Source organism: Erigeron canadensis, chromosome 7 (genome assembly GCF_010389155.1).
Source record: "Erigeron canadensis isolate Cc75 chromosome 7, C_canadensis_v1, whole genome shotgun sequence".
Taxonomy (NCBI): domain Eukaryota; kingdom Viridiplantae; phylum Streptophyta; class Magnoliopsida; order Asterales; family Asteraceae; genus Erigeron; species Erigeron canadensis.
Window position 1 is genome coordinate 25,811,306 of NC_057767.1, and position 13,647 is coordinate 25,824,952.

Here is a 13,647-nt window from a genome sequence, read left to right on the forward strand (position 1 = left end):
ATGTATGCACATTTATGAGTCTTAAAAGCTACATTTAATATTTTTTATTATTATTATTAAAAATATGACATCATGATAGTGAAACATTTATTATTTAAAAAATTGCAATTTTTATTCGATTAAATAAGACTTTTATTTAATATCTTGCCGTTTTTTAACAGTTCTCTACCCCACATGTCACATGACGTAAATAGTCAAACTCTCCAAATTTCACCAATTTTCATCCTTTTTCAATGACAACTTTTTATTCCACAAAAATTACATGATGCAAGTCACTCATCCCTTCTTCCATCACCACTCCTCTAGTCTTCTTAGTCTAAGGAGTAAAATGGATAATTCACATATTTAATTTTTAAAAGATCAATAAATGGTGTTATTATTATAAGAGGTTTGCTAAATACACCCCTTAGAGCTGTGTTTAAGGTGCATAAATTGTTTGTATATTTACCATGAAAATCAGGGGGAGGACTTTTAATATGGAATGTACAAGTTTTTTTATGCACGTTAAATATAGCCCTTGGGGTTGTATTTAGCATTTCCCTTATTGTAATTATAAGAGTTAATAGATTGCTTTTGTTATTATAAAATTTTGATTGAGTATGTATATTTTGATTCTCCCAAATTTATTTAGGGGGTACTAATCGTAACTAACTATGATTTGACAGTTAGAAAGAAAATATATATGTAGAAGAATGTGTAAGATAAAATACTCTCTGTAGAGTTTCCTAATTGTGATTCCTAATTGTGATTGTGATTCAAGTACGTCTACAGGTTTTGTTGTCCTTGACAAAAACAGAAAGAAAAGAGAACGTTGTCAGGAATAGTGGTTTCTTTAAAAGGAACCAATGGGAGGAATGTGTGAGAGAACTTCTCCGGTAACCGTGATGTCAACATGGAAGATGGAGAGGTGAATTTAGAAGAAGTGGAAGAGGGAGAAGTTGAGGAGTTGCATGGGAAACATAAGACCGATTCAATGGGGAGAGATTTTTCCACTTTTCCCGTGCAAAATAATTATGGGGTAGAACCCAAGGTAGCCGTTTTTGTTTCTGTCCCCACTAGGAAAAAGTTAAATAAAGTCAATTTAAATAAAAAGAAAAATGAAGAATTTTCTGATGCTTGGGCTGATAAACTAGGTGACCCAAACATGAGGCCCAAAAAAAGACGCAGGGATGGGGAAGAAGGTGGGCTTGAAGACTTGGCAACCCACTCATTGGTTGGTCAGACTAATTCAGGAGAAAAAGAAAATGTGAAGGTCAGTACGCAATCAAAAAAGATGGATCTAAATAATAGCCCTAAATCACTTAACACTTCAGACACTCACATCAGTAACACAAAGGATGGAAACCCCGAAGAAGGGGGGGGAAGATGAGACTGCTGAAGTTAACAAAATAGGAAGGAACATTGAAGAAGAATTTAATAACACAATGGACATGGGAAAGATTATTTGGGTTAATCTCCAACGCCAGGCTGACAAAGTGAAAGAGAAGATAATCAATGAAGGTATTAATGTTGTTAATCAATGAATTGTTTATCTTAAAATATTCGGGGAATAGGAGGGACGGGGAAAGCTGGATGGGTTCAGGGCATTAAAAAAAGGGAGGGGGTGTCTTTTGTTTCTCTTCAAGAAATTCAATGCTCGTCATTGACGGAGGTTTTGGTTGAAAGATTTTGGGGAAAATGTAACATGGGTTGGGAGCATGTCGATTCTGTTGGTAAATCAGGTGGTTTACTCTGTATTAGGGATCCCGGGGTGTTCTCTAGACTGGGAAGTATAAAGGAAACCAATTTTTTGGCGATTAAAGGAAAGATTAAAGGATGTTGTGATACTGTAACTATTGTCAATGTCGTGTCACCCCAAAAACTAAGGGACAAAAAAATATTGTGGGAGAAGTTGGCTGAATTAAAAAACAAGGAAGGGGGTCAATGGATATTGATGGGTGATTTCAACGCGGTGAGAATTCCAGATGATAGAAAGGGATCTGCTTTCAATCCTCATTGTGCCAGGGTGTTTAATGATTTTGTGTATGAGGCAGATTTACATGAATATGAAATGAGAGGGAATGGTTTTACGTTTATGAAAGAGGAAAACGGGAGAAGGAAGTTGAGCAAAATTGATAGATTTCTGGTAGGGAATGAAATTATCGACAGATGGCCTCTTGCTTGTTTGAGAGCTCTTCCTAGACTCTTTTCTAATCATAATCCGTTGCTCCTATCCTTTAAGGAGTCGAATTTTGGTCCTAAGCCATTCAGAGTTTTTAACTCTTGGCTGGATAAAGATGGTTTCGAGGAGGCTGTTAACAACGCGTGGAAGGAAGCTGTGGTTTATGGACCAGCAGATTTAAGACTTATGATGAAGATGAAACATGTTAGACAACAACTAAAAAAATGGAAGGAGGGGTGTTGGGATAGAGAAGGGGATGAAAGAGAACAATGCAAGGAAGAACTGGAAGAGATCGACTCTATATTGGAAGAAAGGGATTTAAATGAAGAAGAAAGCTGGATTAGAACGGAATGTGTTAGGCATATTGTGGAGATGGAACAATCAAAAGCTAAGGATTTAAAACAAAGGTCACGGATCAAATGGGCAATTGACGGTGATGAGAATTCTAAATTTTTCCATGGGATTATTAATAAACGGAAGACGACCAACAATATTCCTGGACTCCTCATTGATGGATCCTGGGTGGAAAAACCGAAAATGATCAAAAAAACACATTCTGGGCTTCTTTCGTGACAAATTTAGTGAAGATTGGGTCAATCGACCTAAATTCACTGAATGGGATGGCTCGAAATTAAGTAATAATGAGGCACAGGGGCTAATCTCGATCTTCTCTAATGAGGAAATCAAGAAGGCCGTTTTTGAATATGGGGACGACAAGGCGCCAGGGCCCGATGGATTCCATTTCAAGTTTGTGAAGAAATTTTGGAATTTGTTCGAAGGAGATTTTAGGGAGCTGTTTAACGATTTTCACAAATCGGGTATAATTAACAGAGGATGTGGCTCCTCCTTTATAACCCTCATCCCTAAGTTAAAGGATCCAAGCGGCTTAAATGACTATCGACCAATTAATCTAATCGGGATTATCAACAAAGTGATCTCGAAAGTCTTAGTCAATAGACTAAAAAAGGTGGTGGGGTCGGTAATTTCTGATGATCAAACAGCTTTCCTTAGTGATAGACAGATTATTGATGGGCCTCTCATTCTCAATGAAGTGTTTGGATGGGCTAAGAAAAAGAACAAGAAGATTTTTGCATTGAAGATCGACTTCGCCAAGGCTTATGATAACGTGAATTGGAGGTTTTTAATTTCAGTTATGGAGAAGATGGGTTTCCCACCCAAATGGTGTGACTGGATTTTCGGTATTTTGTCATTGGCAAGGTCCTCTATCCTTGTCAATGGATCTCCTACGTTTGAATTCCAATGTCAAAAAGGTATGAGACAAGGTGACCCCATTGCTCCTTTTCTTTTTATTATGGTCATGGAGGCTTTGTCGTACATGATAAAGAAAGCTGTTGCCCATGGTTCGGTGAAATGAGTTGAGATAGGTAAAGATGGTTTGGTTATCTCACACCTTTTGTATGCCGATGATTGTATCGTTATGGGAGAATGGTCTTTAGATAACATCAGACAGGTAGCAAATGTATTAAGAGTTTTTAATATTATCTCAGGACTAAAAATTCATCTTGGGAAATCCAATTTGTTTGGAATCGGGGTTAGCAATATGGAGGTGGTTGATATGGCAAGAGAAGTTGATTGTGCGGCCGGAAACTTTCCTTTTAAACACCTTGGCATCTGGATTGGAGCTAACATGAACAAGGCAGCCAACTGGAATTTTTTGGTCGATATTTTTGAAACAATGTTGTCTAAATGGAGAGCGTCTAGTCTATCCATCGCTGGTAGGCTTACTCTCCTCAAATCGGTTTTGGAAAGTCTCCCATCTTACTCCTTTTCCATCTATAAAGCACCAGGCGTGGTTATCGATAAGTTGGAGGCCATCATGAGAAAATTTTTATGGGGAAGCACAGAATCGGGTAGGAAGATTCATTGGGTCTCTTGGGATACTGTCGCTTCTCCTAAAAGTATGGGGGGGACTGGGGCTATGTAAGCTTAGGGAATCAAACATCGCTTTACTTTCTAAATGGCTTTGACGATATAAAACAGAACCCAACAGCCTCTGGAGGCGGGTTATTTGCGCAATTCATGACACTAAACGGCGTTGGAATCATATTCCAGTCAATAAGTACCTTCCAGGGACATGGAGTAATATAGTGAAATATGTGGAAGCTCTAAAAGTTAAAGGAGTCGGCTTTAATAATATGTTGAGAGGTGAAGTGGGAGATGGAAGGGATATCAAATTTTGGCTAGATAATTAGGTATATAGTGATCCTTTAAAGGTTCTGTTCCCGTTACTCTTCAAACTTGAAAAGGATAAGAAAGTATTGGTGGCAGAACGATTTAATAATGAACAGGGTTGTTTCGATGGGTCGTGGCAATGGTCGAAAAGACTTTCCAGTTTGAAGGAACTGTTGGAACTTGATAATTTAAAGAGAACTCTCGTTGGGGTCGCTATTAGTAATAGACAAGATAAATGGGCTTGGATGGGGGGCAAGGATAATGTAATGTCGGTCAGGAATGTAAAAGAGTTCATATTTGGAGGCTTGGATATGGGTAATAGAATGAAGTTTGAATGGTGTAGTTGGATACCTAAAAAGTGCAATATTTTTATGTGGAGGGCCGCATTGGATCGAATCCTGACCATGGCTGCTTTACAGGCTCGCAATTGTAATGTTGGAAATCAGACTTGCGTGTTTTGTGGTGAGGTACTAGAAACGGTGGAACATCTATTTTGTGAATGTTGGGTAGCAGCAAAAGTGTGGTATGCAATTAGTAAATGGTGTAGATCATCTCCATTCTTTGTCTTTAATGTTAAAGACTTGCTGGAGTATCACAAGTACTAGGGATGCAGCAAAGAAGTGGCACAAGCTATTAGAGGGATTATTATGATTAGTTGCTGGAACATTTGGAAGGCAAGGAATGACATCAAGTTCAGAAAAGCAAAAGAAATGTTATAAAAATTATTCAAGACATCAAAACGCTAGGATTTTTATGGTATAGTACAAAGTCAAAAAACAAAAGTATATCTTGGGATGATTGGTGTAAATTTACTTATGTGTAAATTCTTGTAAATATTTACCGCTGGTGTTTTGCCAGGGTATGGACTAATAGAAATTTTACTTTTCAAAAAAGAAAAGAAAGTAGTAACGTGAATTTACATCTGAGATAATTCAAGAAGTAATAAATGCAATAGATCGCATATGTGTCCTTGTTGAATAATCGTATTCCAAAAGGTATCCAACGATAAGCTTAGGTCATTCGTGGGATAATTTTTTTTATTTTAAATCTAAAAAGCGGTTGATCATAAAAACAATAATATAAAACTTCGTATTCACTTTAACGACATTTAACAATTTTCATGTACTAATAATAGTTTTATTAATGCAAAATCACTACTACAAATTTTGAGGAATAAAGACCGGTTGAAAGAATAGAGACCGGTTGTTCTTAAAATAGTGATGTCTAGATAGATAGGAATAAAGACCTGCTGTAAAAAGAATAGAGACCGGATGAGTATAAAATAAGTGGTCTCTAAACTTTAAAAAGAATAGAGACCGGTTGTTCTCTACCCAGACGGTCTATATTCCTCATATTTTTGTTCAAAAAGGTTAAATCAATACATAAAAAAAAAAAAAAAAATTCCCCAAAATTTCAAGCAACCGCCATTAGTTCTCACTACTAACCCAAAAATATTTCAATTTACTTATTAACTCATTTTCCCAATTTCCAATTCTCATATTTTTTATCTCTCATCTAAAAAAGACCCTAACTCTATCACCACCACCAAGTCGCACCACCCATTTCAATTACCCTTAATCCCCAGTCGCGATTGCTCCCATCAGATCCTTAACCCTGCTACTTTAAGCTCCACTACAGTCGGCAGCCGCACCATCTATCCATAAAAATGGTAAAGTTCACTGATTTTTAACATTTAAACTTATCTTTTGGGTGTTAAATTATCTATGCATTGCTGCAACATCTATTCATTAATGCGAAAAAGTAAGAAACGTAAGGGTGCGTTTGGTTACAAAAAACAACTCATGTTTTCCATTTTTGTTTTCCATGAAAAATGGAAAACAGAAAACGCGTTCTAATCTTAGTTTTCAAAAAAGTTTTCCAAGAAAACAAAAAACAATGTTTTTCACTTTTCTATAGAAAACTTGAAAACAAGTTTTTCTTGTTTTCCATTTTCATTTTCCATTCTCCTCCCCTCCCTTTCTACCATGTTTTCTAGTTTTTTAATTAGAACGCGTTTTCAAAATTTTTATTTATTTTCTAGAAAATAAAACTCTTTTTATTTTCTAAAAATCTAGAAATGAAAACTTTAAAAACATTCCAGCAACCAAATGCACCCTAAGCTTTTAAGTTTTCTTTTTTTCAACTATATTATTGTTTTCATCCCTTCTTTTTCCTTTTTACAAATCGTGAATCTTAATTGGATCTTCCTACAAGATCTGGTATAGTTATTAAGAGTTTTTGGTTAAAATCTAAGATCTAGGATCTTAATCTTCTTTTTTTTTCATATATAATATATTTATTATATATGCCTACCTTTAAGATTGTAATCATTCCCTATTCACAGGATGTGATATTTTAGTCTGGCTGATTCAGAGTTAGAGTTACCTCAAGAAGAAGATTAGGTCGGTTTAACATATACTTTTTGAAGTTTATTATATCTTATTTATCTATCTATATATATATATAGTATATATTTCATCCTATATCTTATTTTTATTTCTTTTGGATTGTGTAGGAACTATTAAAGTTGTTAATGTATTTTTTTGCTTTTTCTAAGCAACTATCGATCTGTTTTAAAATATATGAAAGAAAAAGCTTAAGACTCATTTTCTTAGATGCTATTTTTGGATACGAAGGTTTGGAGCAGAGTTTCCACATATGTTAGTTACTTTATTATCTTAATTATTTTTGTTTACATAATATGAATCGATAAATGTTTGTTTAAATTGTATTCTTTGGATCGAATGAAATTGGTTTCAAATTGAAATTGGTTTTGGATCTGTGATTCTGTGAATTGGTTTTGGATCTGTGATTCTGTGAATTGGTTTAGATGAAATTGATTGAAACATTAACTAATTTTTTTTTAATAAAAAAAATAGAATAGATACAGGTTTGTATCTATGTAAGTGGTCTCTATAACTAGTATAGAGACTGGTTGTCAACCGGTCTCTATTTGAGGGACCACGAGTCATAGAGACTGGTTGTACAAAAGGTCTCTATTCCCTTTATAACCGGTCTTTATAAGGATTTTTTGTACTAGTGAATAATGGTTTTTCGATAATAATAATTGTAGAACATTTTACTATAAGTTTTAGACTATCCATAATAAGGATGTACATGGACCATTTGTGGTGACATTTAGGGATGTTTATAGGAAGGATTTTGTTGTGGGTGATAATGTAGAGGAAATAATCTATCCTTAGGTGTTTGTAAGGAAGGAGAAGAGAAAGGATGTTTGTTTGTGTGTATATTTAATTGAGTATATGTGAGAAAAATGAATATGTTATTGTTGTGAATAAAAAATGTTTTTTGGGAAAGATAAGGTAAAGTTGATATCGCATGCTGATTAAGTTGTTTGTGGGAAAGACAACCTATAACTGATGGGAACTGTTACTTGTACCACAAATGTTGATACATGTATCACACATTTGTTTTACTGACTTGTACAATTTATTATAAGAGTTGTATTGTGTGGTAAATTTATCAATAATAATGGTACGATAATCACTTGTCATAAATGATATGGACAATCTTATAAAAAAAAATGGATACAAAATAACTAATCGTTCCAACAAACTAAGGATAAATAAAGTTTTTGACTTTATATGTTGGTTGGCGATATATAAATGAAGAAATTAAATTACATCAACTATTCAACTGCTTCTATGATTGACTGTAGACAATAATCATAAATAAAACTTGGAAAATGGTACAAAACGACAAGAAAAAGAACTACAACACCAAAAAAATATATAAAATGCAAATAATAAATTGGCATTAACCTATCCCCTGATATACTAAACACTTCTGCCAACACCCTCGGCTGCCAAATCGTTACACTCTCAATGACCTACCTAGGTTTACAGGTCGGCACCAATATGAACCGTATTAAAAATTGGCTCCCAGTCATCCAAACCTTTGAATCCCGTCTCTTACAATGGAAAGCATCTACACTTTCTCTCGGTGGTAGGGTAACTTTGATTCGATATGTGCTTGATAGTCTACCAACCTACTTCTTCTCGTTGTACAAGGCTCCGGTAAGTGTTATCTCTAAACTTGATTCAATTCGAAAGAATTTCTTTCGCGGGGTTTGACTGGTAATAAAAAGATTGCTTGGGTGTCTTGGCATAGGCTAACTTTGCCTATCGAATCGGGCGGTATTGGGTTGGTAATCTACACCTGAAAAACCTTTCATTACTTTCAAAAAGGTGGTGGAAACTTCGCATAAATCCCTTCTGCCTTTGGGGTCGAGTCATCACCTCCATTCACTCCTCGAAAAGAAACTATAGACCTCTTCCACTTCAACCCAATTTGATGGGAGTTTGGAAAGTTATTGCCAATCTAAACTCCCATCTCGATTCTTTTGATGTTTCTCTTGAGAAATTGTTTATAGGAAAAGTTGGAAATGGATCCCATATACGCTTCTGGATCGACACTTGGAATGGTGAGATCCCTTTCTCTGAAGCCTACCCGGATTTATTTAAACTCGAGAAGTACAAAGATGCCACCATCAAGGCCAATCTACTTGGGTGGAGACTTGAAATGAATAGAGTTCCAACAATTGATCTCATAATGAAAAGAAACGTCCCTGTCAACTCCACTACATGTCCTCTTTGCAACCAATATGATGAATCTGCTGAATATTTATTCCTGCGGTGTAACTTTGCAAATATCTTGTGGAGTCATATACTTTCCTGGTGCAAACTACCTCTCATCAACCCCTGCAGCTTCAAATAACTCTTCGAGATGCACCGAAACATCCGTTCAAGCCTAAAAAATGCGAAATCATAAGCCTTATCATCTTAGCTTGTTGTTGGATTATTTGGAGATGTCGCAATGATTCCATATTCTCCAACAAACATCCGTCAATCCATTTTGCTAAGAAGGAAATCAAGACCTTAAGCTTTTCATGGATCACAAATAGATCATCAAAACTTCAAATTGAGTGGTCAAATTGGAATAGTTTTAATCTATAGTCCTATGTCTTTCTTCTTCCCTGATTTGTACTCGTTTGTACTTCTAGCTTCTCGCTAATTTTATTTAATAAAAGACTTTTTGAATGTTCAAAAATAAATAAATAAATAAAATAGATAGAGGCAAGTTGCCAAATTAACCTTAACTGCATAGAACACTGGTTTTCTTTTATTGCGTATTTTAACATTTTATGATGTACTTCTTTTAACATTTTTCTTAGATCGCATGTTACATTGTGTATTATCTTGTTTCATTTTGTGCCAAACAAAGCATCCAAAAAGAATACGAGAGACTTGTTGTTTGCCCAGCTATGAGAGAACACTTCTTTTTGAATACTTTGTGATAAAACATTGTAATTGTAATGGTAAAAGTTTAAATTTTTAATTACCGATTAGGAAATATCTTTTAAATAAAACATTTTGATATCATTGATTCATTGAGGTAAAACCTTAGTGGTATCCCAGTCATCCCATGAGGCTTTTGTGCCTGGGGAGACCCAAGTTCGAATCCTGAGAGAGTAAGGTTTACTCATATTAATTGTCGTGCCGTTTGGTAGATTAATAAAAGGTTTTCTACCTTCGTGGTTCCCTGAAAATTCGTATAGCATCTTGCCCGAAAAACATAGATGCCGATAAATGAGACGAACAGACTCTGACCATTCGAATGTTAAAAAAAAACTAAAACATTTTGATCGGTAAAAAAAAAAAAAGGTTAAATTTGAATGATTGTATTTTGCTCATAAAATATCACACCAATATCGTGGGCATTAAGGTTGCCATAACAGGTTCGACACAACCTGTTAAGACACGAATATGTTAAGACACGAACCTGTTAAGGTCAAACACGAACACGACCTGTTAAGAATTCGTGTCATTTTTCCAAGACACAAACACGACACGAAAATTAATAGGTGCACCTTTTAAGAGCCTGTTAAGAAACCTGTTTATTTATTTATTTATTTTCTGGAGATAACACATTCATATTCATATCTATCAATCTTTATATCTATATTAAATCTTTATATCTAGAAATGTAAACAAAAATAAATACACGCAAAACACAAATTCAAAAGAAATTCAAATTCATACAAACACAAAAATATACATACAAATAATTTCTTAAAGTTATTAATATTATTTTTGATTAACTTTTTACTAATTTATGAAATACATGGTTCTAACAATGATGAATCATCAAGTTTAAAGTGATAAAGCCTAGATCTATAAAAAAATAAAGCTTAAAAAAGAATAAACCCTAGATCTATAGAAAAAAAATAGAAAGAGGAACGATCTTGGTGGTGTTGAAGATGGCGATGGTCGTTGCCTTTCCCAATCAGAAAGTAGAAATATATCTTCTTATGTATATAAATACAAAGTAATATGTATGGAAGAACTGATACAAATTAAAAAGAAAAAACAAAGTGAAAAGGATAAGAATGGGGGCGTGGGCTTTGGGGAACTAAATGTGAAAGTCAAAAGTGAAATTGAGTTCGTATCTTTTTACATCAACTTACCATATTATATTATACATTTATATAAATATACATATATTATTATGTTAAAAAATCTTAACAGATCCTAACAGGTATTAACAGATCTTGACCTATTAAGACCTGTTAAAATTCGTGTCTTAACAGACCTGTTAAGACACGAAACCTATTAAAACAGGTCGTGCCGTGTCATGTTAACAAATTTCTTGTCAAAATTGCCAGCTTAGTGGACATAAGCTGATGCTGCCATACCTCAATAACAGGAATTAATTAATAGAGCTAGAAACCACTTATGAAACATAGTTACATACTTGCATATATTTAAAGAATAAAAAAAATATATTATATTACATCACCATTTTTGAAATGTTATTATTTGGATTCATATAGTTCTTCTTTTGTTTATTTTTTTCATACATATTATTATTCCTATTGTTTTGAATTATATTTTATTTTCATTATTGCTACGTTTTATTGTTTTTTTTTTATTTTTAAATATGGGTCTGGATATATGACATAATGTATTTGTATTACACTAATACTTTTATATATAGTTTTTATCTAAAATTTTATCGCATAAAAACATGTCTGGTAAAAACGCGTGAATACAATGACTAGTCATATTAGTTTTGTAAAAGTTTACCAGCAATTTATTTGTAAAACTATTATTTCTTGTTTAAAAATGAGAAAGAAGTGGGAAGAAAAATAGTTTGATTTGTAACTAACGATTAACGAACTATTGCTTAATTATAGTTAACGGAGGTGACTGAAACAGATTGTGATCGTTCGAAGTTGGATTTTTCTCAAGTTCTCTCAAAATTAGAAATAAAAATTATTTGAGGAACAAAATAATGGGTCCTTATTTTTAATTGTTCGTTGATCAATCATATTTGAAAGCTTTTTGATTGGTTCAACTTTACATACTTTAAAAATTTCGACTTTGAATCATCACAATCCTAACTGAAACAATGTTTAGTTTCCATGCTTGATCAAGAAGAAATTAGTTAGTATGCTACACATTTGGGGAAGTTAGATATAGCAGGTTATTTTATACCAAGAACATATATACCATGTTGTAGCATTATTAATAATAGATACAAATCCGAAAACTAGGCAATCCAAAGAAGCAATATACAGTGTACTACTTATCAACTTGATTAAGTTTGCCTAATCCATTGCAATTAGCACAAACAATCTGCGCCTGGTCCTTCCTCGCAGCATTCGCCCTCAATGTCACACCGGATTTCCTCACGAACCCTGCTCCATCGCATTCCGGGCATCTATCACACATGTATCAAAGCATCAATCTCTATTATGCAACACTTTAACATTATTTTTATAGACAAAACCATTACATTTTTATATAATAATGATCACATTGATAAGCGCGAGAAACTTAAAATATATATGTAAGTGTAGAGATTAATTTGTAACACTTACGTATCTTTTCGTGAAAAAAGTATAGGGAAGGCGGTCCCCAAAAGCGCAATGGCGGCAGCCCCAGCGATTAGATAGGTTGTGCCTTCTGACGAGACATCGCCAACGGCTGCGACAACCGTAAGTGATCCTCGCCTATGGCTCGTGCCTAGAGATTGAACTCTAGGTGCAACCAACTTGTGACCAAAAGTAGCAGTTTTGTTGCAAGAAGAAAAAGTTTGTAGAGGTGATATTGAAGCCATTTTTTTTGTGTACGTTTATTTTAGACAAGTTTGCAATTTTGTAACATGGATCATTGTCTAATGTCCATAGATATTTAGGATTTGAGGATAAGGCTAAAAAAATCTAATGACATATGATATAACACATAGATATTGTTCTGGAACAGATAAGGATGGGCCTACATTGGGCTGTCACACTATGACTATGTCTATTCATTTTGTGCTTTATCTTTTAAGTAAAAAAAAGCATCAAAATAAGTTATTTTCAATATTTTTGTTATGTACTTATAATTTGACACACATTGAGGATGATGTATATATATATACTCCATAATATATCGGATGAAGTCAGCCATTTGTTGTGGTTTTCACATAAATAATAATAGTTTCATTATTTATTTTTTCGACCGATAATTGGTTGATTAACATACAAACTATGTATCATCGTCAAATGGAACAAGAAGAATATGTAGACACAAGTATACCTGATAATCTGCATTGAAAGACGATCTTTGATCTGTTTTTACTACATCATGTCATATTCTTTTAAACGATATTCGTATAGGAATCGTAAGATATATATTAGATGATAATATCTACTCTTAAATCTATTTTTAGTCTTGTAATTCTTTAAGCATCTCGACTTGAGTTATCCGTTTCCCTTTGATAATAATGTCAATCACATTCTTTGTAATTGCAATGTCACTAATTTTTCAAGACGCAAACTTTTCGTTTTAAAATTTGTTAATGGCACAATTAGTTAATCATACCATCTTTTACCGAACCCGTTTGTTCACCAATCCGGTTGTTTAGTTTATTGTTCCATCTGTCACAGATTCATCGAACCATAGACAGCATACAGGACAGCCTGTAAATTCTGATGGGTACATTTCAAGTGATGTTAACCAAGTAGTAGCCAACGAATATTACATTATTGCTATAACAGAGTAACCCACTTGAATCGAAACTTGATACGTGTTATTTGAATTTTCATAGGTACATCTCTGTGTTTAACACATGTTTTTATCACTGGAAGCAGCAAGGACAAGTTCAAACCATTTACACACACAAGGTGACTTGGGTAATGTCTTGTCTTTATCAGAACAAACGGATAGATCAAGTCAAACTAGATGGAAGTCATTCGAATTTCAAATATATGCATCAAATCTACG

General features: G+C 34.0%; 1 protein-coding gene across 1 annotated transcript; it reads right to left on the reverse strand.

Moving 5' to 3' along the window:
• Window positions 1–11,836: 11,836 nt before the first annotated feature.
• On the reverse strand, window positions 11,837–12,558 carry LOC122606994. Its single transcript, XM_043779911.1, has 2 exons — window positions 12,258–12,558; window positions 11,837–12,097 (listed from the first exon to the last, which is right to left on the reverse strand). The coding sequence occupies exons 1-2, from the start codon at window positions 12,494–12,496 to the stop codon at window positions 11,959–11,961; spliced, it is 378 nt and encodes a 125-aa protein (XP_043635846.1). The 5' UTR covers window positions 12,497–12,558; the 3' UTR covers window positions 11,837–11,958.
• Between the last annotated feature and the right edge of the window lie 1,089 nt (window positions 12,559–13,647).

Bases quoted from the DNA above. Each gene is read 5' to 3' on its own strand.
- LOC122606994 (XM_043779911.1), bottom strand. From the start codon at position 12,496: ATGGCTTCAATATCACCTCTACAAACTTTTTCTTCTTGCAACAAAACT. The intron at 12,098-12,257 runs GTAAGTGTTACA...CATGTGTGATAG, and splicing joins CTTTTTTCACGAAAAGATAC to ATGCCCGGAATGCGATGGAG.